General features: G+C 38.9%; 1 protein-coding gene across 1 annotated transcript in view; it reads right to left on the bottom strand.

The window, feature by feature from the left end:
- Positions 1-10,032: 10,032 nt before the first annotated feature.
- Positions 10,033-23,320, bottom strand: part of Mtpn (myotrophin) — a 30,908-nt gene continuing 17,620 nt past the window's right edge. Inside the window, exon 4 of the mRNA XM_052173446.1 lies at positions 10,033-13,312. Within this exon, the coding sequence (XP_052029406.1) occupies positions 13,226-13,312 (87 nt within the window). The 3' untranslated portion in view covers positions 10,033-13,225. The remainder of the gene's footprint in view (positions 13,313-23,320) is intronic.

The raw sequence follows: 23,320 nt of genomic DNA on the forward strand, positions 1-23,320 counted from the left end.
TGCATCGATATTAATAAGGGAGATTGGTCTGAAGTTCTCTTTCATTGTTGGGTCTTTGTGTGGTTTTGGTATCAGCATAACTGTGGGTTCATAGAATGAACTGGGTAGTGTTCCTTCTGTTTGTACTTTGTGGAATAATTTGAAGAGTATTGGTAATAGGTCTTTTTTGAAGGTCTGATAGAATTCTGCACTAAACTCATCTGATCCTGGGCTTTTATTGGTTGGGAGACTTTTAATGACTGCTTCTATTTCTTTAGGTGTTATGAGACTGTTTAGATAATTTATCTGATCCTGATTTAACTTTGGCACTTGGTATCTATCTAGAAAATTGTCCATTTCATCCAGATTTTCCAATTTGGTTGAGTATAGGCTTTTGTAGTAGGATCTGATGATATTTTGAATTTCTTTGGTTTCTGTGGTGTGACTCTAACCAAACAAGTGAAATATCTGTATGACAAGAACTTCAAGCCTCTGAAGAAAGAAACTGAAGACGATCTCAGAAGATGGAAAGCTCTCCCATACTCATGGATGGGCGGGATTAATATAGTAAAAATGGCCATCTTGCTGAAAGCAATCTACAGATTCAATGAAATCCCCATCAAATTTTTCTCAATTTTTCATAGAGTTAGAAAGAGCAATTCTCAAATTCATTCGGAGTCTCCAGTCTCTCCGCTCAAAGGTTGATGAAGCTGTAGCTGTACTACAAGCCCACCAAGCAAAAGAGACTGCCCAGAAAGCAGTGAACAGTGCCACTGGTGTTCCAACTGTCAAAACTGATCAGGGACCACGAACAGAAACTCGTGCTTCACCGAAGAAAAATATCTTAAACATCAAAAATTTTAAATATTATGGAAAAAATTGCAAAATATAAAATAAATAAAGGAAAGGAAGCTTTGAGCCTTATGTACTGAGCAAATGCCAGGTCTAGCCAACAGGGCTAGTTCTAGATTACATGATTTAAAACAACAAAAAACACACAAAAATAGTAAAATATAAAAACAAATTAATGTTTTATAGACCCTGAGAAAAGAATTTTCAGCAAAGTACAAAAATTTAAAGTATTCCTTTCTTTAATTTTGTAATTCTTTACTGTGGAATAGCTTGGGATGTCAGTTCTGTTTTAAGGAGCAGAACTGATACTGAGCAAGGAAACGTAATCTGGATTATAAACTTCTTGCTTTAATAAAAATTCCTTAAACAAAAAAACAAACAAACAAAAAACCAAAAAAAAATTCATTCGGAATAACAAAAAACCCAGGATAGTGAAAACTATTCTCAACAATAAAAGAACTTCTGGGGGTGGGGGGAATTACTATCCCTGATCTCAAGATGTATTACAGAGCAATAGTGATAAAAAAAATTGCATGGTATTGGCACAGTGACAGGCCAGTAGATCAATGGAATCAAATTGAAGACCCAGAAATGAACCCACATACCTATAGTCACTTGATCTTTGATAAAGGACCTAAAACTATCCAGTGGAAAAAAGACAGCATCTTCAACAAATGGTGCTGGTTCAACTGGAGATCAGTATGTACAAGAATGGAAATTGACCCATTCCTTTCTCCTTGTAAAAAGTTCATGTCCAAGTAGATCAAGGACCTCTACATAAAACCAGATACACTGAAACTAATAGAGGAGAAAGTGGGGGAAGAGCCTTGAACACATGGAAACGGGAAAATTTCCTGAACAGAACACCAATGGCTTATGCTCTGAGAACAAGAATTGATAACTGGGATCCCATTAAGTTGCAAAGCTTCTGTAAAGGACAATAGGACAAAACAGCAACCAACAGATTAGGAAAAGATCTTTACCAATCCTACATCTAATAGAGGGCTAATATCCAATATACAAAAGAACTCAAGAAGTCAGACTCCAGAGAATCAAATGACTGTATTAGAAAATGGGTTATAGACCTAAACAAAGAATTCTCAAATGAAGAATACCAAATGGCCGAGAAGCACCTAAAGATATGCTCAACATCCTTAGTCTTCAGGGCAACGCAAGTCAGAACAATCCTGAGATTCCACCTTACAACAGTCAGAACGGCTAAGATCAAAAACTCAGGTGACAGCAGATGCTGGCAAAGATGTGCAGAAAGAGGAACACTCTTCTACTGCTGATGGGATTGTCAGCTGGCATAACCACACTGGAAACCAGTCTGGTGGTTCCTCAGAAAATTGGACATAATATTACCTGAGGACCAGCTATACCACTCCTTGGTATATACCCAAAAGATGTCCCAACATATAACAAGGACACATGCTCCACTATGTTCATAGCAGCCTTATTTATAATAGCCAGAAGCTGGAAAGAACCCAGATGTCCCTCAAGAGGAATGGATACAGAAAATGTGGTACATTTACACAATGGAGTACTACTCAGCTATTAAAAACAATGAATTCATGAAATTCTTAGGCAAATGAATGGAACTAGAAAATATCTTTAGTGAGGTAACCCAATCACAAAAGAGCACACATGGTATGCACTCACTGATAAATGGATATTAGACCAAAAGCTTGGAATACCTAAGATATACAATTTGCAGAGCACATGAAGCTCAAGAAGAAAGAAGACCAAACTGTGGGTGCTTTGGTCCTTCTTAGAAAGGGGAAAATACTCATGGAAGCAAATACTGAGACAAAATGTGGAGTAGAGACTGAAGGAAAGACCATCCAGAGACTAACCCACCTGGGAATCCATCCCAGTCACCAAACCCAGACATTATTGTGGATGCCAAGAAGTGCATGCTGACAGGAGCCTGATACAGCTGTCTCCTGAGAGGCTCTGCCAGAGTCTAACAAATACAGAGGCAGATGCTCGCAGCCAGCCATTGGACTGAGCACAGGATCCCTTATGGGGTCCCAAATGGCGGAGTTAGAAAAAGGACTGAAGGACCTGAAGGCTTTTGCAACCCCATAATATCATTATCAACCCAGCAGACCCCCTGAGTTCTCAGGGATCAAACCACCAACCAAAGAGTACACATGGAGGGACCTATGGCTCCAGCCGCATATGTAGCAGAGGATGACCTTTTCAGTCATCAGTGGGAGGAGAAGCCCTTGGTCCTGTGAAAGCTCATTGCCTCAGAGTAGGGGAAATCAAGGGCAGGGAGGCAGGAGTGGGTGGGTGGGAGAAAACACCCTCATAGAAGCAGGGGGAGGGGGAATGGGATAGGGGGTTTCAAGGGAGGAAACCGGGAAAGGAGACATTTGAAATGTATATAAAATATCCAATTAAAAAAAATGTTTCTCTGCAAAACTCTGTCCCAGAGTTGAGCTACTCTTATGATTTGTGCCATTGATTTCTACTGTAGTCTTCTCCCTTGTTTTAATCATTCATTCATTTCTCCCTTCCCCAATGTGTGTCTGTATATGTATGCATGCACTGCAGCATACATGTGGTCAGAGGATAACTAGAGGATTCAGAACTCTTCTATCACATGAGTCCAGGGTATTAAACTCGGTCAGCAGGCTGGGTGCCATGTGCCTTTTAGTGCAATGCCAACTTACTGGCCCTCATCGCCTACATTCTCTTTTAACAACACATTACACTTTTCAAAATTTAAACATTGGTTTTAATGTGTGTCTCTGTGTTTCTATGTAAGTATGTGCACATGTGAGGGTATGCTTGAAGATAACTTGTGGGAGTTGGTTCTCTCCTTATCAGTTAGGTCCGAGGGAATGAACTCAGTCCTTTAGCCTTGGTTATGTTGCCACCTACTGAGACATCTTGTCATCTTTTCTTTGACTTCTTAGCTTCAAGGTTAGACTTTCCTATACTACACCTCTTTCCCTATCTCATCTATTCAGTAAATAGTTGTCTCTTCAGTGTTAAGGCTAAAGAAATCACCTAGTGGAAGAGTGCCAGGGAGAGGGTGGGAAAAAAAGGTTTTGGAAAGTAGTTGAAGAGCAGCCATCTTCTGGGCCTGTTGCCTGACTTTGGTATGAGTCACTGTGGGTGCTAGAATCACGGAGGACTGACTTACCTGATAAAGTTCTCTGCCCTGCTAAGGTAGAAACTCTTTGAAAAGCAACCTCCACAGTTGTCATATTTGAATATTTGTCCTGTTTGAGTCTATTGGTTCTTTGAATCACCAAGCATTTCTGCAAGTGGGACAGGGCTCCGTCAGTTGGCATTTGCATTAGCAAATCCTGTCTAGGAGGGCTGTCAGAATTCTCAGCACTGACAACCTCCTAGGGAAATGAGAGCAGCTGACCATCATTTATTTATGCCTTCAAAGGACTCTGGAAGCCCAGGTAACAATGGGTGGAAGAACAAGCCTGTCATGTATTAATAAACAGGAAGGCTGATCATGGGAGGTGGGTTCTCTTCCAAGAGGGATCACGAAGGACTAATGGGCTCCCTGGAGCTTCAGGCCAGGCTGCTTTCTTCTAATGACTTATTGGTTGAGGTTACCAGGGGAAAAAAATTTGTATTTCACCCTCTTTTGTCTGGAGAAACTAAAGTTATTCTATTAGTAAATTCTTTGAGAAGGCAGAGATACATCTACCTGGAATGCACCCAGCACATATACTAGGGTACTAGATTTTAAAGTACTGAGCACCTATGAAATGCCAGACACCATGCTAGGCATGGAGGGCACACAATCAAGGACAGTGGTGGTCTCTGAAGTGTGTAGTTCAGTCTTTGTTTTTTTTTTGTTTTTGTTTTTAGACAGGGTTTCTCTGTATAGCCCTGGTTGTTCTGGAACTCATTCTGTAGACCAGGCTGGCCTTGAACTCAGAAATCCACTGCCTCACTGCCTCTGCCTCCCAGGTGCTGGGATTAAAGGCGTGTGCCACCACCGCCAGGCTTAGTTCAGACTTTCCAGGTCCTGGGAAAAGGACACTAGATCAATTTGCTTACAAGGACTTTTAGAGATTGAAAATATCAAAGACAAGTTTCTGGTGGCTTATGGGCAGGCAGAAATAAAACAGTGCAGTGGAGACAGTGGCAGGAAGATAAAGTGTGAGAACCTGGAAGGCTTAATACCATGGGAATTTGTTTCCTGGTGCTAAAGGATATTGGCAGGGCTGGGTTCCCTCTGAGACTCCAGCCTAGAATCCTTCCCTTTCTTCCTTACTTCTTGTGATGGCTGTCAATCCTTCACTTTGACTGACAGCTGGGTCACTCTAGTGTCTGTCTCCATCTTTACTTGGTAATAGTGTTTCCATGTCTTCATATTGTCTTATAATGAGGACCCCAGCTGTTTACAAATATAGTAACATTCTTGAGGTCCTGAATACAGGGACTTCAATTTGTTTTCTTTTTTGGATCCGGTTAGGGGTTGCTAAATTCTGAACCCCAAGATCTAGTTGCTCCCCAGACAAGTGCATCCTCATGTACACTGGCCTTTATTGTGTAAACTTTGCTCCCCAATTTAAGGCTATTGGGCAATAAAAGGATACAGCCTGTGATTGGATGATAAAGGTGGGACCTGAGAATTGAGTAACGGGTCCTGAAAGAGATAACTGGGGAGGGGGGGTGGGGAGGGAGAGAAGTGGGGAAAGAAGATGGAGAGAGGAAAAGGAGTAGGCTGCTGTGAAGCAGAATGTATCATGAGCACGTGTCCAGGAGAGGTGTACCGTGAAGACATGCTGATGGAGCAGAAGCAGCCCAGGTGAGACCCAAACAGAAAGTAATAAAGGGGCATATGGTTTGGATAATAACAGAGAACCTAGGCTTACAATCTAGGCTTCCTGCTGGGAGTTGGGACAATACCATGTCCTGTACCAGGGGCAGCATCATGAATGAGACACTGGTGGCTTTTTGAGGGAAATGACTGAAAGGGAACCATCACAGTAGTCAAGACGAAATACAGGTTTTAAATTTAGGTGTTTACAAGAATAGTGAACATAACTTACACTTAATAAGGAATTTGGAAGACAAATGTTTAGACAAATGGGTGGCTAGGTGCTGAATGTCCAGAAATACAAGGCAGTTGAGGGTAAGCGCCTGGACACTGGGTGAGAAGTGATCTGGAGGACTTTTATGATGCACCTTAGCAATCAGCCAGATGGTCTAACATCCTTGTTTCTGGAACACTGTTCCCATTTCCAGACTTTTAGAACCCTCACTTAAGGCTCGAAAGCAAAATGCTTTTAGATTTCTGAAAATCTGGTACAATTGCCTTCTTAAAACTGATTACTGTAAACAGCCTTAAAATAATTTTGTTTTATAGTCCAAACGTGATATCAGAGTTCTTGAATCTTTACCCTGGCTCAAGGACAGGTTCTCTTGGCATTTTGACCTCTTTAATATAGTTGAAACTGGAGTCACTGCTATCTTTCAAGATGCTGTATTATCCCACAGAAACCTGGGAGATCTAATTGTATTTCCGTAGACCCATTGATCATCTTTAGGGGAGGGGACGTAGGGCTGAGCAGAGAGAATCTTTTAATTTTCATTGGATGGATATGTTTATGGATATGAGAAGAAACATGGTCACTGCTGCCAGGATTTCCTCCGAGTCTGATAACAGGAAGTGCTGCTCTATAGTTGTAGGCTGAGTTTGAAGACACATGTTCCAGAATCCTGTAACTTTGGAATCTGCTCCCACAAGTCCCTGACATAATTAGCACAGAGGCTTATTAAGAAAAACTATATCCTCTTTCATGAGCAAGCAGTTTCAGAGACAAAAGAGTGGAGCCAAAACATGAATGCAATTTTTAGAAAAATATCCTAAGAGTTGATTCACAGCATGACAAAACTCTAAACATCAATGTCAGGAAACACTAGGCAAACTCTAATCCATACAGCTCTGAGAAGAAAAAACTAGTAACTACAGTTAATTTCCTTTTGTTCAATATTAACTTAGCAGGCATGTAATGACATACCTTTAATTCACTGATAAAAATAGTATATTGAGAGAGAGAGAGAGAAAAAAAAACCACTCCAGAAAAAGTTGTTCTGGATGAGGATTAGATAAGATTCTGTTTAACCAGTTAGACTTCCTTTTAAAAGTCATGTCCTTTAAACTTTAAAGGCAATGTCTCATTTAAAAAGATCTTTCATATTTACTTATTTATATCTTCATGTTTTTCTTTCTTTAAACCTTTTGATATGGAGAAGTTTAAATGTTTAAAAGACAATCTACTTGCATCAGGACTAATTGTCCTGGGGTGGGGTGGAAGTTGGGGAATCACTCTGTGCAGTATTGAGGCACACCGCCACTGCCCTTTTCGGTTGCTTGTGGTGACTGCATTTCCATATACTGTAACTAAGGGAAGATTAACTTAGTGTGATATGGGACATTTAAAGTTACAGAAGATGAGATGAACTACAGGATTTTTTGAAGGGTAGTCACGGGAGGGAGAAAAAAAGATGATCAATTTTTCATGCTCTCTTATGTTTTGGGGAGCAAATACTAGGAAACATTGCCTCCTTGGTGTTTCCATTTTGCTAAGCAAGGATGGCCCTGTCTGAGTCTGGAGGCTTAGTAGGTCCCTAAAGAGTGCTAGGCTTCTGTCTGATCCCATTAGGACAATCCACCAGGGTGCTCTAGAGCAGAACTCACCAGGTTTCCCACCCTCTCTGCCTGCTAGGCTGGGGTTGGTGGGTAGACTGGAGCTGTCTATTTGGCATATATTCCATTCTCAGGAGATTCAGATCTGAGTATGACTTCAGGTTTACAGAAATCTGACCAGCAAGTCACAAGCTACTGCAGCAACATAGGCTTGCTGTGGGGATGAATGTTGATCATTATCAGATAGCAAGAAGAGGATAAGTAATACATACCTCTTGAGATTTGTCAGTTCAAAAACTCAGAAGTTCTTTAAAAAACAGTTTATTTTATCTAGTAGCATTCTCAAAACCATCATGTAATAGTTAGAACTTGTCTATGTATTATTTTCCTCTGGATGAGATGCTGTTGCTATGGATATTCTAATACATGTGTTCCACTGTTCTATGCAGAACTCTACAAATACTGTCCTTGCTGCTGCAGCAGCTGAGCCTATAGAAGCTCTTAGGGTGGGTGTATGGACCCATTGTTATACTGTGTCAATTACAGCTGTGCTTTAGCACTTCCCACAAAGGCAGAGTGGCTTGCATCTGACCTGGTAGTTAGCATTTCAATGAAACAGTGTGACTGTTACTAGTTTATTTTTGGCTCACCCATGAGTTTGGCCTAGTTTTATTCTGGGGCTCCTTGGTCAGGTCAGGACCACTGGTTCTCAGGTCATCTCATGATTCAAACAGCCTGCCTTTTTCTTTAGCAATACTCAGTGAATCAAAATTCTTGTATATGCTCAGAACAGGGTATCTGTCACATCTGTCAAGCACTACTAAAGTTGCTGGCAAACTTTCATCTTTATCAGCAACTGTATGAAACAACAACAACAAAAAGCCTGGAAGAAGCTGATGTGTGCTGATCTTGCTTTTACCTGGGAAATCAATGGGTGAGGGTGACCATCAAGTCAGGAGGAAAGGTCATTCTGCAGTGTGGGTGAAGGATGACTTTGTATCCTGGAGCCCTTAGCACAAAAGCTGCTCTTCCCAAGCCAATGGAAGTGCATCCACAGCAGTGGATTCCACTTTATATATTGTACAACTCAGCTGTAGTGCTCTCCTGCGGGATATTCAGATTTGCTGCTACAGCAATCCTACCTGGTCCTGGGGACAAGAACACTGGGTCATGATCTTTCCCAAGCATTCCTGTATATTCTGTTTTTGGGGATTAGGAGATTTAAAAAAGGGAGGGGGAGCTTGGGTAAGGAACAGGTCTAAGTAATTCAGCTGTGGAGATTATAACTCCTGGCTTATGAACTATAGAAATACTGTCTAGAGCAACTGGTATGACATTCATTAGTAAAAGAAAAAATAAAGAATTCTTCTCAGCAGTATACATCCTTAGGTTTATAGTTTAACCTTTCAGCCAAAAGATAATCCTTAAGCTCAATTTAAACTTTTCTTGAATGTCTCGAACTTCGTTTCCCAATGAACACCATTTCCTTACCCTGGGGGAAGCATGCCTGATGACTCTCCTAGCTGATTTCTCTCTATGGCTCTTTTCAGGGTTCTCTCTCTTCAGTGTGCATCAAAATCCCCTAGAAGTCCAGCATGAAAGTTAGTTCAATAGGTCTCAGCTAGGATTTGACAAATTTGCATTTATATCATAATTTTTTAAGTTATGGCAATGTGGCTGGCTAGCAACCACATTCAGAGACCATGGACTCTGAAGACAGGGAAGTCAGAGAAATATGCTATACTGCGCAGTGGGAAAGTTCTGTGTAGCTGCTCTCTAAAGACAGAAGAAATGATATGTTAAATCCACTTCTTTGCAGGTATGATTTCCACCCACACCTACCAGTTTGCTCTTTAAGTGTTATATAAGGGGCTCCAATCCCTTTGTAGTACATTTAATCAGACTGAAGCCTCTTCTTATAGACTTTGATTCTTAAAATGAAAATTTTATCTGAAAAAATATCTGTGAATACATTTACCTAAAGCCTTATCTGCTGTTTATACTTTAGCCAACAATAGGGCTTGCTTCACTGACATGGTTTTGTTTCTTGATTTTAATTAATGGATACCCTTAAAAAAAATCTTCTGCTATCAGTAAGACTTCAACAGAATCAAACCAACTTCATCTATAATCTGGTTCAGTTTTGAGATTCAAAGAGATCATTCAGCCGGAAAAGTACACTCTAAAATGTAGTTCTCCAAAAAAAAAGCAGCAACCTCGCAATGAAAGGCTCATGAACAGAGCCCATAACCCTATTTTCAACATAAATCAATACTCTGATGCTCTATTGGTTGTGTCTTGTTCCCAGTTAATTAGGAGGCTTCCTGGACCCATGTACAGCAATAATATGTATCAGAAAACGTATACTGAAGTTTAAAAAAAAGCTTCTCTATGAGCAGCAAATCTATTACCATTAGCTCTTTAATATTTGGTTTCTTTCTCCACTTCTTCTAGAAGTAGGATAAAATTGTAATAAAATCTCAAGTTAGTCAAGGTTTTCATATAGTTAAGGAAGTCTAGAAAGGAAGGCAACCATGACTGGGGATAAATATGTTGCTAACATGTTATCTATAGCACAATTCAAGTTTATTCCATTTGTTCTTGCAACACAAAACTTAAACACAGTATTAGTTAGCATTCGGATGTACATGAACTAGGATACCTATGAGAAACCCAACTGTGTCAAAGGGAATGACATTGTGGAAACATGAACTCAAATATACCAAAAATGCACAAAGCACTAGTCTTCCTCCATACTGCTTAGAAAGATTGTTTCTCCATTTACAAAATAGAGTCAGGACAATTTAAATTTTTTAAAATTTTTGCATGCAAAACACTGCAATTGCTTATTTATGAAGGAGGGCACTCTTACCAGCTTCTTCTATACACAACCAAGTATACAATATTACATGAAGAAAACAGCAGCTCAGCTGAAGTTAATAAAAATCAAGTACACACATATTGAAGCTCCTTTTATCTGGGGAAAGAAAAAAATGAATAGAAGGCTACTTGTTTGAGTTTTCACATGCTGCAGTTACTGCCTTTCTTCTGCGCCCAGCTGGTTCTGGAAAGATGAGCTTGTGCACAGAACTACATGGGATATGCAAGTGCTGTGTTAGAACTCAAATCTACATATGCTGGGGTGAAGCTGGGAGTGGGGTGGGCAGATCTGTTGGTACACTAACCATCGACAGGCAAGTTACCTGTTTTTACTTGATATAGTGCATATGAAATGATGGATTTAATATAAAACTATAGAACATGCAGGTTTGTTTTTTTTCTGAGATGTTAAATAGTACTTCAGTGGAAAACAAAACTTAACCTTTTATTAATGCGTGTAGTACCAAAAGCAGACATTTTAGCTTCATTTATTCAAAAATATTAACATTAAGTGTCATGAATTTCTCTGCCAAGTGGTTCAGAAATACATTATAAATAACCTAGTTTTTTTATCTTTATTTTTTATTATTTTTTTAAAGAAACTGTAAACCATCCTGGTCAGTCTATCCTAGTCTATGTTTATATGCTATTTTCTCAAGCAATCACTTCATAGCTATAGGTTTACAAAATGGCCAACAAAGGGGGGAAGGCAAAATAGCCTCTACTGCATTACAAGGAACACAGGGATAAACTGTACAAAGAATCATATGGTTTTGGTACCATAATGACTGTAGAAAGCAGGCCCAAGTTCAGGAATGATAAGATACACTCTGCAATAGCCAACTATAACAGAACATTTTCAAAGAAAGATTAAAAATTGTGTAAAGGGTAAAATTCAAGCCTTTAAAATTGTTGTATGCCAAGAGGTGAAAACAAAGGTCTCAAAACACCCTGTTACATTATATTGACTCACAGACTGATCACGTGCCTTCTACTTCCTAGCAGAATGTCCAACTCTATAGCTTCTTGGCCTTTTGGCTAAGATTAAGTGTAGGATTTCTAACTCTATTAGGCTGCATTAAGACAGCAGAGTTAGCCAAATATATTAAAGTATTTAAACTACTGTTTTGTGATTGTTTTTTTGGACATAGAAAAACTACAGGGGCAGGCTAATTGAAAGTGAAAAAGCCACAGGATAAAAAAGAGTTCATGGGAGAGTACACACACACACACACACACACACACACACACACACACACACACACAAACCCTCTACCAATTTTCAACTGATTAATAGTTATTAGCCAGGCTGACTGTTCTTGGTAATAGTTTAACCCTCTATATAATGCTACATTGCCTTAAAAAAATCATGGTTAGGTTTTTATTATTATTATCATCCCTAATGTGAATATAAGTCCCTATCCCATCACCTGCCCTTTAAAAATTTGAGGTACATTCAATTATTGCATGATTGGCTAAGGAAAGATTCTAATAGTTTTTGTAAGCCTGTACAGATGGCAAATTAAAAGCCCAAGACATCTTAATAGTTTAAATGTAGGCCATCAGATTTAAGGTTGTATGTTTTAATTCTTTTTCTTGTTCATGAAAGAAAAATTTAGAGATAAGTTTCTCTTATCTGCAGGTCCTAGGAACTCTGTTTTAGGGCACTGTATTATAAGAACACAGAATGCATTTTGAAGTTGTCACATGTATGCAATTAATGATTGTTAAGATAAAAACACCATGCAGGTAGGGTGGTATTGGCCCAGCAAGAGTCTATTACCAGCTCAGGGAAACCTGGTAACAAGAATGTTTCTGAAGGGATGAGGTTCCATCTGTCCAAATATAGTACATCTCACCCCAGTGATAGATACCTTTGGTGCACTACAAAACCAGCATCCATGGTGGATCTCAGAGAGGCATTCCAGAGAAGATTCTTAATTCTCCAAACACAACTAAGGCTGGCTCACTCAAACAGCAAAGGAAGAAAATCCATAGGTACTAAGACAACTGTTCTCTCTTTATAAGATACTAACACGCTTATGGCTATGATTTTATTTTTAAATCTCCTTTACTACCAGAAGGAGTCTCAAAGTGTTTCAATGTTATATAAATGTCTGAGTCTAAAGGAGAAAAAAGAAATAAGCCTACTGGAATGATTCCTCCTTTAGGCTCCTAGAATTTAACATTTTATAAATAAAACTAGTCAGTTTTATCTAAAGAGACATGAAATTGATGTGAAAGGGGAGAGAAAATCCAAAGTTTAGTCATCCAGCAATTTAGGAGTGCGCTGCTCCTTACCTATCTAAGCTCTTACATAAAGATTAAAGTCATTCAAGAGAGAATTTGGTCACTAACCACTGGCAGCGCTCTTAACTAGCCAGGAGCCCCCAGGAGAGTGCATTCTTAAGGCAGAAGGCTGTAGCTAATTGCTTATCTCAGCACCCTATGTTGACATAACAGCAGCCACTACTGCTCACAGCTAGGGCTACCAAATAAGTAGAGTCAGTCTTGTATAGTCAGACCTTCAATACACTAATTAATAAATTAGCTAGGGAGCTGAGAAGGCCAAATAATTCCAATAGATTGTATTTTTGCTCTCCCTTGGGAATAAGCTGTATATTTTACTGGAAATGAAAAACAGGCTGGTTTGATCAGAAATCCCAGTAAAAGTCTCATCACATTCCCCGCTGCTCCTCCAAAATATGTTTTATTACCCCCTGGCAGTCTGATTTGTTATGAATTTCTCTCTCCCTTCACCCTCTTAAAGTATTTAGCTGAAGAAGCTGGCAGATAGAAAGTGACAGACAGACAGGCAGCAGTGTGAGGCCACAGGAGAGTCATTCTTCCCAAGTTATCAGTCCGTCCATCCATCCATCACTGGAGAAGAGCTTTGATTGCCTGGTTGTCAGTGGCTTCAAGGGCAGTCAGTCCATCTGGGCCTTTCACAGTCTTATCAGCACCCTGAAAAAGAGAGGGGAGAACTTTCCTTAACTGAACTTACACCAGGAAACAGCAAGTGCCAGGTGGCCATGTGGCATAGGCCCTTTATATATTCTGATCCCTAGAATCCATGGTGGAAGGCCCGAACCAATTCTGGAGTTGTCCTCTGTCTTTCACAATGGGCTATGACATGTACATGCCCATATTCACATACATACAATAATAAGATAAAAATATTTTAAATGCATTATTATTTTTATAGGTGTTAGAAATGATAAGAAACAAAATCACTGCCTTAATTACTGTTCTGTTGCTGTAAAGAAACACCATGACCAAGGCAACTTATAGAAGAAAGCATTTAACTGGAGGCTTGCTTAAGTTTTAGAGTTAGTCAATGACCATTACAGTGGGAAGCAACGACAGCAGGCATGATAGTAGAGGAGTAGTTGACAGCTTACATCTGATCCATAAATCCAGAGGAGACAGTGAGAGGCTGGGAATGAATGCTGTGGGCATTGGAAATCCCAAAGCCAAACCGTAGTGATACATCTCCTCCAAGGCATCTAATATTCCTACCACCAACCAGGGACCAAACTTCTATTACGACCCTATGGGGGTCATATTTGTCATTTAAACCCCACAACAACTCAGCATCAGCACTGAAAAATAGTGCATTAGCTTTTAGTTATCATATGTATCCAATTAAATAAGTTTCAAAACAGTTATATAATATGCCTTCACTTCTGCTCCTCCCCAACATGTTTTATTACCCCCATGGCAGTCTGATTTGTTATGAATCTCTCTCTCCCTTCATCCTCTTAAAGTATTTAGCTGAAGAAGCTGGCAGATAGAAAGTGACAGACAGACAGGCAACAGACTTCTTTTAATGGTCTGATTCCTAGAGGGTCAGCTACTTTCTAGTGGATGGCTTCAAATCTAGGACTATATAGTCAGCACCAATTAGCCTCTGTGGGATGGACACACACACGAAAAGCTATGGGGAAGAGTTGGGGTGACCACAGAGAGTTGAAGCTCACTTAACTGTGGCTTCACCTAGATCAAACAACTGAAAGATCCCTGTTCCTCAAAGTCCCAGCTACCCAGCTTCTACTTCTCAGGTTCTCAATAATTCTCTCACTAGACCAACAACTTTTCAAAAAGTTCATATTAGAGTGAATTTCTATTATGCCAACATTTAGCTGACAAAATACTTTTAATGCTATTGCGTAGATATAACATATTAGTATTTTAAATGACATTAAAAGTCAATACTACAATAACAAAAAATAATGAACCATTTCAGCACAGGTGAGAATATTAAGGAAATAGTTTTTGAGACTAATAAAGTTACTGGAGAATTTGGGTAGATCTGGCCCCATTCCTTTCTTGATGAAGCAAGTCATTTTTGTGCATTCATTTTTTAGTTATATGACCATTTCCACAGCTTTAAATAATATATTCCTGTTACTATTTGAGTTACTAGCTTTGATTTCCTGCTACAGAGCTGAGTCGTTTACCACCACCGTCTTCCTCATACTCCCACTTTCTTAGACTTAGTGCACCATTTTCTTTTAAAATTTAAATAGTTATTTGAATCTAGGTTTCTTCATACATTTTCATGACATATCATTTCCTATAAAGTACTATCATTAGATACTCTCCTGGCTTGCCTATCATTCTCCCTGGGGGGGATCTTTTAACTTGACAAATTTCGTGTACTTTAAGATTAACTATTATATTCTAGTCTGTAAAAACTGTATGTGGACTCTCTATGTACTGACAATGTTTAATTACTTGAGTAGTACTATCCTTAGCTACCTTTCTATTATTGCAACACGGCTATTCTGTGCAGCACTTACAAACTCAAGGAGCTGTATGTACCCAGTGCGATACAGTGATAGACCTTCAGTAACAGCCTAATCCTTCTCAGTCTTATTTATTCATCTGCAAACAAGAAACCTTTGAACCTATTTGTTACTGTGAGGGTAAACTGGTAAAATGAAATGGAAGACAGATTTGTCTCCGAAGGTTATCTAAGGATATAGGTTCTTTCATTTGTTGTCCTCCCATGAGTACTTTTTGTGTCCCTTTGACAGAAAGGTAGTACATCTACCTACATCCAGCTTAATAGATTAAGAGTGATGGGGGCTGGGGCAGGGTTGGGGTGGGCAGCAGCACAGCTGGCCCACTTTAGGTGATGATTTGTAAATGGTACACACTCTCTGTGCACATGTCATTAGGTCAAGTTAAAAGGATATTCAGCTGTAGTCTCTGAAAGAGAAATGAAATATGACTAAAACCTGAGATTCTTTTCCTTAAAAGAAAAAAGGAGGAAAAATTAACCCAGCATACAACTGGCAACTGACCTAAACTGCTCTAAAAATACTTTGAAATATAGTAGTAATGTTCTCTGAATGCTGAGTTCCCTGGGTGTTACTATATCTGAGCCCTGAGAACAGGCAAATCCTAACCCAATACACCAATTCTCAAGACAGGATGATCTCTGTATTCTCTGTTTGGCTTGCCCTTCCTCTTTTTCTAACTCCTACTCTGTCTAGCTGTCCCGTGTATGTCCTCATTCTATACAGACTGCAGTAACACTTGCTCAGGTGCTTTTCATGATCTATCTCAAGTATATCCAACCTTTACTTCCATGCTGAAGAACTTACCCTAAAACAAGCCTATTACCTTTCTTTACAAGCACACTTCCTTTTCAGTGTTCCCTCTCATGGTGAAGAACTTAGAAAGAAATGTGAACACACTCTACAGCTTTTCTTGTTGACTTTCTAAGTCTGCACTATCGTAACATTTCCCATCCATCCTTGCTTCTTCATTGCAATCATTATTTTCAGGATCTTCACTTAGATGCAATAGTTTCCTATCTGGTTTTATGTTTTATCATGCCATTCAGACTACTCACATCCATCACACAATGCAGACAATCTTCACTTTCCTAAGAGCCTTCCTCTTATGGCAATTTCATAAATGAGAATGAAGACAAATAATAAAAATAAACACAAGCAATCTGCTTACTACTTGCTTATTTTTTGTTAACCTGACATACCTAGAGCCATCTGGGAAGAAGAAACTTCAACTGCCTGAACCAGACTGCCTATGGCTAGATCTGTGAGAGATTATCTTGACTAGTGTGGGTGGCATCATCCCGCGGCAGATGGGGCCTGAGTTGTATAAGAAAGCTAGTTGAGCATGAGCCAGAGAGACAGAAAGCAGTGTCTCTCCATGTTTCTGCTTCAGTTCCTGCTTTTGAGTCTGCCCTGACATCTCTTCATGATGTACCATGACCTGGAAGTGTAAACTATATAAACATTTCCTTCCCCAGGTTGCTTTTGGTCATGGTGTTTATCACAGTAACAGAAAGCAAACTAGACTATTATCTGTTGTTCTTGCTATATGTAGCTTCTAAAGCCCTACTGTACCTCCTGGTATCTCCATCTTGTACCTGCAACAGCTTCTTCTTCTTCTTTTTTTTTTTTTTTTTAACCCCGAGACAGGGTTTCTTTGTGCAGCCCTGGCTGTCCTGGAATTCACTCTGTAGACCAGGCTGTTTTCATACTCAGAAATTCACCTGCCTCTGCCTCCTAAAGGGCTGGGATTAAAGGCGTGCACCACCACTACCCAGCTAGCCTGCAACTTCTTTCATTTAAGCTTCTGCCATGAACGTGAATTCCCTTTTATACTCTTTAGAAGCCACTCTCCCAAGTTTCTGAGCTCCTGTTGACTGACTTACAAGTTATGTTGGTGGTACACAGTATTTTAATGCTACCCTTTACTGAACTCCAATTCCCTGGACTCCAATCCAAGAAAATACCTGACTTTTTTCCCCTAGTTCCTTCCTCTTTTACATATTAGCTCTCGCCTAAGAAAATCAATCAAAAATTTTCACCGTTATCTCCTTCCTGAACAACCTACCTTAAATTTTAAGCCTTACTCTCCCTATCTTCTTTGAAATTCATCAATATCAAGTCTCACAATATCTCCTAAAATAAACTAACATCTTTTCTTAAAACTTGTCCCTTTCCTCCCCATAAATATGCTGTAGTAGGAGCCAATCCTATTAGTCTCTGCATTCTCAAGGCCTAGAAGGTCCCAAACCTCCTGATGATAAATCCTGTCTTAGTCAGGGTTTCTATTCCTGCACAAACATCATGACCAAGAAGCAAGTTGGGGAGGAAAGGGTTTATTCAGCTTACAGTTCTGCATTGCTGTTCATCACAAAGGAAGTCAGAACTGGAACTCAGGCAGGTCAGGAAGCAGGAGCTGATGCAGATGCCATGGAGGGATGTTTCTTATTGGCTTGCTTCCCCTGGCTTACTCAGCCTGTTCTCTTATAGAACCCAAGAGCACCAGCCCAAAGGTGGTACCACCCACAAGGGGCCCTCCCACTTGATCACTAATTGAGAAAATGCCTCACAGTTGGATCTCATGGAGGCACTTCCCCAACTGAAACTCCTTTCTCTGTGATAACTCCAGCCTGTGTCAAGTTGACACATAAAACCAGCCAGTACAAATCTTCAAAGAAATATTTAAACATATTATGTTTACTTTGCTTAAGAGAAACATATATAATGCCTTCAAGAACTTTTCTACCCTGAAAATTAAAATTTAAAAAAAAATTACAAAGGCATTTTCTATTTTCTTTTTCTGAAGTACCTTTTGCTATCTGAAAGGAAGGTTTATGCCTTTAAAAGATAAAGTCTCTGAGGTTTGAGGATGCTCGTCACTTTGTTCTCCTATATATTCCTGGTGTTCAAATGAAAACAGTGGATGTTCTTTAATTTGATATTAAATGTCCCACCAATTGAAAAATGCAAAGGAACAAAAAATAATTTGTTTCCCTCAACTGACTCCTACTCAGTTGTTATCGTCTGTGAGTCTGTCTGAGTCCAGGCAGCTGGCTCCTCTTTGGTTGTTTATCATGTGTCATCATGTATACTGTGCTGAACACTGTATACCAGCTCTCAGAGGCCAAACTTCTTTATCTCTATTTTTCCTTTACACAGAGATCAAAATGGGATTCCAAGGCTTCCTTTAAGCTAGAGGGGCCACCTGCTCTGATTTCAGCTTCCTTTAGGCTTTTTTTTCTTTTTTTTCAGTAAAAACCCAACACTCTCAATCCCTTTCCCCATCTTCCTTTTCAAACACAAATAATCACTGCAGGTGCAATACTCACTATGAAAACATAAGGACCACTGGGTTGGCAGGGTAAAGATGGTAGGCTGATGATATATATCAGAGCCAGTGGCTCAGCCTTGAACTGTAACTACTAGGCATCTTATTTTGAGACACAGTCTTGCTTAGAGTCTAGTAACAGGGGGTTCTGTTACAACTAAGTCCCACTCTTCTTATTCCTCACTGGAATAACAGAGAACTTTATAAATCTCAGCTGTATTTCATTATGACAGAGTCTTTATCTTACCCAAGTATGTACCATTTCCTACTGTATTAGGATACTGTAATTCTAAGAAACTGTAACTGTTTCAATGTATATTTAAATATTATCTTGCCAAGGAACTTATAGATACCATTCCATTTTGGAGACTATTGAAAATACATTTGGTATTTAGTAACATTAAAAACTATTCAAATACATAAAATTACATATTTTGTAAAATTTACTGGTACAGAACTTGGTAGAAATTTAATCTGCATATTAATATGGGATATAACATATAAAAGACAGCTAAGACAGTAGCCCAAGGACATCTAATTTAATACTAAACATTATTATGACCTTTACAGTTTGGTAGCTCTAGGTTTTTAATATAATATTATAGGAAATCCTCCTTTATATTTTTCACACGAGTGTTGTAAAGAAGGTACTGTTAACTACTTTATAGACTGGGGCTCTGAATTCAGAGAGAAGAGACTTGTTTAAGGTCTGTTAGGTTTGTATATGCTCAGCCCAGGGAGTGGCACTACCAAAGGTATGGCCCTGTTGCAGGTGTGTCACTGTGGGTGTGAGTGTTAAGACCCTCATCCTAGCTCTCTGGAAGCCAGTATTCTGCTAGCAGCCTTCAGATGAAGATGTAGAACTCTCAGTTCTTCTGCTCCATACCTGCCTGGATGCTGCCATGTTTGTCTTAATGATAATGGACTAAATCTCTGAGCCTGTAAGCCACACCCAATTAAATGTCCTTATAAGAGTTGCTTTGATCATGGTGTCTGTTCACATCAGCAAAACAAGATCAGTCAGCAAATTAGGAGCTTCCAGTTATAAATCCCATATTCTTTGCCATACTTAGTTGAAAATTGTTGGTTTTGTTGCAAAAATGTTAGGATCAGAGTTTCCTTTTGTAACTGTGTATCAACTGTGTATGAAACAGGATGACCATCTGTTGAAACCTGAGAACACACACACACACACACACTTTGTATAACTAAGAGCTGCTTATTTAAAGGCAAGTGCTATACCACTGAGTTATATCAATACTCAAGAAATATTTTAAAGACAATTTGAAAGTTAATTCAACAAATGTTGATTGAACTTCAATTACATGCCAGATATAGTTTTGCTAATTAAAGCTTCTAACCCCTCATTTATAAGTAGTTTATGGCTGCTTTGGTGATATGGTAGCACAGATGAGTAGTATAAACAGTTTATATGACCCAAGAAGTCTAAAATATTTACTATCTGGCCCTTCATAGAAAGTTTTTACTATGCTGTAGGGCACTGAGGAGAGATTTCTCCTACTTCACAGTCAAGCTGGCACAGAAAAGGATCACATGTACAATACATTAGGGAGGCAAATACTGTATTAAAAATAGAACGGTCGCTACATTCTCTGATTCTCAGAGTATTCTAGAGCATGAAGACTATTAACTGGGTTCATGTGTTCATTGATTTACTGTTTTATGCTATCAATCCAGGTCTTCAACGTATGTCTCTGAACTTTACGGCTAAGTAAGAGTCTCCATTTGTACTACCCTGCCTGTAACTATACTCACTGTGGAATGGAGAAATGACCACATTAAAGTACTTGCTGAAAGTTCTAGCTGACTCGGTGGGCTAAGTGTTGCTGCTATTGTCTCAGCTGCTCTTTGTATTCCTACACAATCAACTTTAACAAACTCTTAGCTTTTTAAATGTGCTGTGTGTATGCTGAGTATGTTTACATGAGTGTAGAAGCCAGAGGTCATGTTGGATGTTTTCCTTGGCTGTCCTATCTTATTGTGAGAGACACGATCTCTCACTAACCCTGGGACTCACCAAATGGCTAGTCTGACTGGCTAGTGGGCTCTAGGGATCTTCTTCTGTCCATCTCCCCAGCAACTGAGCACTGCTATGCCCAGCTTTTATGTAGGTACTAGGGATCTGAACTCAGGTCCTTATGTATGCACAGCAAGTACTCTCCTGATGGCTTCTAAGAGTCAAGAAGTTCAAAAGCTTTCCAGGTAGCTACTTATGCCTGTAAGATCCCTACTCCAAGACACCATCCATGAGAGCAATGCTGCACAATCTTACATTTCTGTTTATTATTGGATACAGTGACTACTGTCAATTTCTAGCTGCAGATATAATGATGTGCATTTGTTCTGTTACTTATGAGATGTTAATGTCTCTAATGCAAACTTTTGTTAGGAAGAATAAAAAGTTTAGTCTTTATAAACCTTTGTAAGAAGGTTTCACATAACTTTTTTTTTCATGGAAATAGGAGGGGATAAGTACAAACGCATCTTTCAGTTGTTTTCTCCAAGGACATTCAGATCAGAGCTCTTCTAGTAGCCTATGCTTTAGAGAAGGGTGTGTTGATTCTTGAAACAAAGTTCTTTAATGAAGTATGTTTCAGAAACCCTCATTCATGACAGCGGCAAGTCTTCCCTATTCTGATAAGTCTATCAATTCTGACTAGTCTTAGTATTTACTGTCAATTTATAGTGCCAGGCACTGCAGCAAATAGGTTACATACACAGCACATTTATTAGCACATAGGCTAAAATGTCGGTGGTTAGAGAAAGCAAACTGGACTAGTTTCAATGTCTACATTTGAATGTGTGGCCCTGTGATGGTTAACCTTGTTTGTCAACTTGACAAAGGATGATGTAGCACAATGGCTTTTAAAAGTTACTAGTACCATATGCTTATACTTCCCAGCCTTCAAAGCCAAGAGTCAACTAAATTCCTATTCATTCTAAACTAAACAAGTTGTGCCATTTTGTTTAAAAACCAGCAGAAAATGAACTAAGAGACCTCCTTACCAGCTGTGTGAACTTGGGCAAGTTTCCTCACTCCTCTGCAGTTTTCCCAAAAAACAAACCAACAAACAAACAAAAAAAACCCACAACAACATCCTTTTCCTTGCAGGATTGTTGGGATAAGTTAGGCGACCTGATCTATTTTAAACACTCAAAACAGTATTTGCACACTGATGTTACTTAGCTGTTAATTATTTTATCCTCTTCTGGGCTGCATGTGATGAGTACTGGCCCCATGTTACAAAAGATAAGATGATGAGCTGCTAAGTTATTTGTTTAAAGCCAGATACTGAGAAGTAGAACTGAGAAGAAATAGGTGTTAAAATACAAAGTACATTTCACCAACAGAAACCATCTATAATAATGATGTACTCCAGCTTGAAAGAGTTAAATGGATTAAAGTAATACATTTATAATGGCACATTTGTATATGAGATAAACCTATCACAACAGTTCTTCAGTTATTACAGGGTAAATTCTTTAACTAAAGCATGTTGCTAGACTCTTAATAGTCCAATCTCTCCTTAAAATAAGGTAACTGAGAAAGGCATGGTAAGATTCTTTGAGAGTCAGTGGCCCTAAAAATGATTTGAAACTATATCAACACATATACTGGGCTTGAGTGAGTGAATAATTTGAATAAAATGGTCCTCCCTTTGAGCTTGCCATGTATTTCCTTGTGCTACAAGGGTAGATTTCTAGCCCACTCTTATATCATATATATCTAATTCTCAATTCAAATAACAAAATATACCAGATACTTTCCTGGTGACTCAACTATACAGGGACTTGAAATGTACCTAAGTTTCATAGCCAAGGGACTGCTTGCTCAAAAAAAAAAAAAAAAAATTTTCCCCCTAAAGGAATACTACTGATTTAAGGGGTTGGGTGGGGAGAGACTGGCTAAGAAAACCATAGCATGTCCATTAAAAAAGCTTATACACTAAAAAAAAAGCAAAGTAATTAATTAATTTATTATTATTATTATTATTTGGTTTTTCAAAACAGGGTTTCTCGTATAGCCCTGGCTGTCCTGGAACTCATTCTGAGGACCAGGCTAGCCTCGAACTCAGAAATTCCGCCTGCTTCTGCCTCCCACGCGCTGGGATTAAAGGCATGTGCCACCACTGCCCGGCCAAAGTAATTAATTTTGAGAAAGCAGAACTAAAATTTTCTCTATTACTTTACAAAATGTTTAAAAAAAGTTCCTAAGACAACCAACTCCATATAATTGTAACTAACCTGCCAATACAGACTTCTCTAATGTCATTTGACAATAAAACAAGGAACAGATCCAAAATAATATAAAATAACTAGTTAAGACAATTCAATAACTTGGCAACATGGCACATTATTTATAAAGCATTTATTAGGACACCATAGTACGGCCTAAGAATTTCCTGTTGTAGAACATTCTTTACTAATGTAAACTTATACACATCTGAGTTGAAGAAGCATATTTGAAATTAAATATAAACCAGAGACTAGCTCTTCTCTAGATAACTATGTCTTGTTTTGTTTCCCTATGAAGAAAAACAAGTGTATCAGAAAGAGAAAAAAAAGTTCTATCTATTAAAAAAAAAATGGCTGAGTAAAGAAAGAAAATACTGAATTTAATAAATAATCTTATCTAAAAGGATCTCAGAGGTTTTTATTTTCAGAGAAAAAAACACGCTGCTGAACAGAGAAGGTCGGTGAAAGAATGACCCTGCCTCCTCCGCCCACTTTAGCTATTATACTTAGCAAGAAAACAGGAGTAAGCCATGGACATTCAGCCAATGCTGAGGAAGAAAACATGAAAAAAAAATCATGCTA

Source organism: Apodemus sylvaticus, chromosome 2 (assembly GCF_947179515.1).
Source record: "Apodemus sylvaticus chromosome 2, mApoSyl1.1, whole genome shotgun sequence".
NCBI lineage: Eukaryota > Metazoa > Chordata > Mammalia > Rodentia > Muridae > Apodemus > Apodemus sylvaticus.